Here is a 2,331-nt window from a genome sequence, read left to right as displayed (position 1 = left end):
CACAAATTCAAACATCACAAAAAATATTTACATAAACAATATAATACAATAATTTAATCAAAAAATACAATCCAAAAAAACAATATTCAAAAGAATAGTTATATACTTAATAATTGAAAATCAAAGATATTTTTGCTAAAATTGTACTTACCTGGCCAAGGAGATCGACTATCTTTTTACGGATCGATCGATTGTTGAGCATGTGGTCGATCCGAAAATACTCTGCAGTTTAATTAAATATCTAAAACATTTATTCCAACACTCAACAGATAGTTTTGCTAAATATGATAACTACATAACCAACAAAATTACAAAAAAATATTTAAATAGTAAAAAATATGTTAATTTAACGTGTTAAAATTAAAAAATAAATTTTAATTATGACATGCATCTTAACATTTATATAAATATATATCATAACCTAAATATAAATAATTTAACAACTTAAATTAGAAAAAAATAAAAATCCCGGGCGTAGCCCGGGTTAATCCCTAGTATATATTAAAAGGCTATCTAAATGGAAGAGGTAATGAGTAAATCAAGGAAAACTTCGAAAAAATTGGGGAGAATCTTTAATTTTAGTCAACTTGGTAATTGGTGAATGGATTATGCTAATGCTACTTATTGGGTTTTATAACTTTTTTATGCTATCCATTTCACTAGAGCATACTACTTCCATGTTACACAAAACTATCACCGTGACACATAGGGATGGCAACTTATGTACTGGACTACGGGCCTGGACTTGTAAGGGCTGGGTGTGGGGCGGATTTGGGCCGAGATAATCATAACCCGTAAATTAGCGGGCCTTGCGGGCGTGGACTTGCGGGGTGCCGGGTTTATTGCGGGACGGCCCATATCACCCGCGGGAAAGCCCATTGGAACCGCATCTAAACGCTTCTTCAGCTTCCTCACCTGAAAAAAAAACAAGATAGAGAGAGTGAAAAGCGATGGAGCTTCGTCGATGATGGTGTGACGAAATGGAGCTCCGGCGAAGGCCGTTCGATGTCCGATCGGCGAGGCGGCGTCAGTGCTTCTGGTGACCGAATCGCGTTCGAGCTGCAGCAGAGGAGCTTCCCTTCCTCGTCGTTCCATCACCGGAGCTGCTCATCTTCCTCGTTCCATCACCAGAGCTTCTCTTCTTCATCGATCTACCACTGCATGCCGTAGATTGTCACCGAGCCACCACCGGAGCTTCTCTTCTTCACTAAGGCACCACCGAAGCTACTCCTCTGCATCGAGCCACCACCGTAGCTTATCTTCTTCAACGAGCCACCACCATAGCTTCTCTTCTTCAACGAGCCACCACCAGAGCTTCTCTTCTTCACAGAGCCACCACCGGAGCTTCTCTTCTTCACTGAGCCACCACCGGAGCAACTCCTCTGCATCGAGCCGTAGCTTCTCTTCTTCACCGAGCCACAACCGTATCTTCTCTTCTTCACCGAGCCACAACCATTGCTTCTCTTCTTCACCGAGCCACAACCGTAGCTTCTCTTCTTCACCGAGCCACCACCGGAGCTTCTCTTCTTCACCGAGCCACCACTGGAGCTTCTCTTCTTCACCGAGCCACCACCGGAGCTACTACTCTGCATCGAGCTGTAGCTTCTCTTCTTCACTGAGCCACAATCATATCTTCTCTTCTTCACCGAGCCACAACCGTAGTTTCTCTTCTTCACCGAGCCACAACCGTAGCTTATCTTCTTCACCAAGCCAGCACCGAAGCTTCTCTTCTTCACCGAGCCACCACCGGAGCTTCTCGTCTGCATCGAGCAATAGCTTCTCTTCTTCACCGAGCCACGTAAAAAGGTAGTGGTATCATTACTCGTTTTAGCTAGCTAAGTAACTAAGTATCTCACCAAAGACGTTTTTGTTGTTTCTCCAGTTTGATGGGGAACAAAGCGGGTACATTTGAAGATATTGTGGACACATACTTGGCATATGGAGTGATGTCTCGATATAACAGCCAAAGGACCTCGGGTTAGTGCTTCTTACGCATAAGTAGTAAGCATTGCTAGGATCACAGTTTAGATAGGGGAACTCATTGTTTAGATAGAAGTCACGGTTTAGGTAGAGAATGTTGTTTGAACTGTTGTTTGAACTGTTGGTTGAGAATGTTGTTTGAACTGACTTAGAACTCGGGAATGTTTGAGAATATTGTTTGAACTGTTGTTTGAGAATGTTGTTTGAACTCAATCATGTTAATGCGAATGTTTGAGAATGTTGTTTGAACTATTGTTTGAGAATGTTAAATTGTTATTGCTGCTTAGAAAGCGATCACGTCTAAATTTTTAATTTTTAAGTTTCCTAATTTTACAAAATTTAATTTAAAAT

At 41.3% G+C, this 2,331-nt stretch overlaps 1 protein-coding gene across 1 annotated transcript; it reads right to left on the bottom strand.

Annotated features, from left to right (window-relative positions):
• Nucleotides 1-1,151: 1,151 nt before the first annotated feature.
• On the bottom strand, nucleotides 1,152-1,766 carry LOC106314260 (keratin, type I cytoskeletal 9-like). Its single transcript, XM_013752166.1, has 2 exons — nucleotides 1,533-1,766; nucleotides 1,152-1,322 (listed from the first exon to the last, which is right to left on the bottom strand). The coding sequence occupies exons 1-2, from the start codon at nucleotides 1,764-1,766 to the stop codon at nucleotides 1,152-1,154; spliced, it is 405 nt and encodes a 134-aa protein (XP_013607620.1).
• Between the last annotated feature and the right edge of the window lie 565 nt (nucleotides 1,767-2,331).

Source organism: Brassica oleracea, chromosome C9 (genome assembly GCF_000695525.1).
Source record: "Brassica oleracea var. oleracea cultivar TO1000 chromosome C9, BOL, whole genome shotgun sequence".
Lineage (NCBI taxonomy): Eukaryota > Viridiplantae > Streptophyta > Magnoliopsida > Brassicales > Brassicaceae > Brassica > Brassica oleracea.
Note: the sequence above shows the minus strand (reverse complement) of the source record. Positions and strands in the feature narration are given on the sequence as shown.

What these genes read in the sequence shown, in the direction of transcription:
- LOC106314260 (XM_013752166.1), bottom strand. Translation starts at nt 1,766, where the DNA reads ATGCAGACGAGAAGCTCCGGTGGTGGCTCGGTGAAGAAGAGAAGCTTC. An exon ending in GAAGCTCCAGTGGTGGCTCG is followed by an intron (nt 1,323 to 1,532) that starts GTGAAGAAGAGA and finishes GGCTCTGTGAAG; the next exon opens with AAGAGAAGCTCTGGTGGTGG.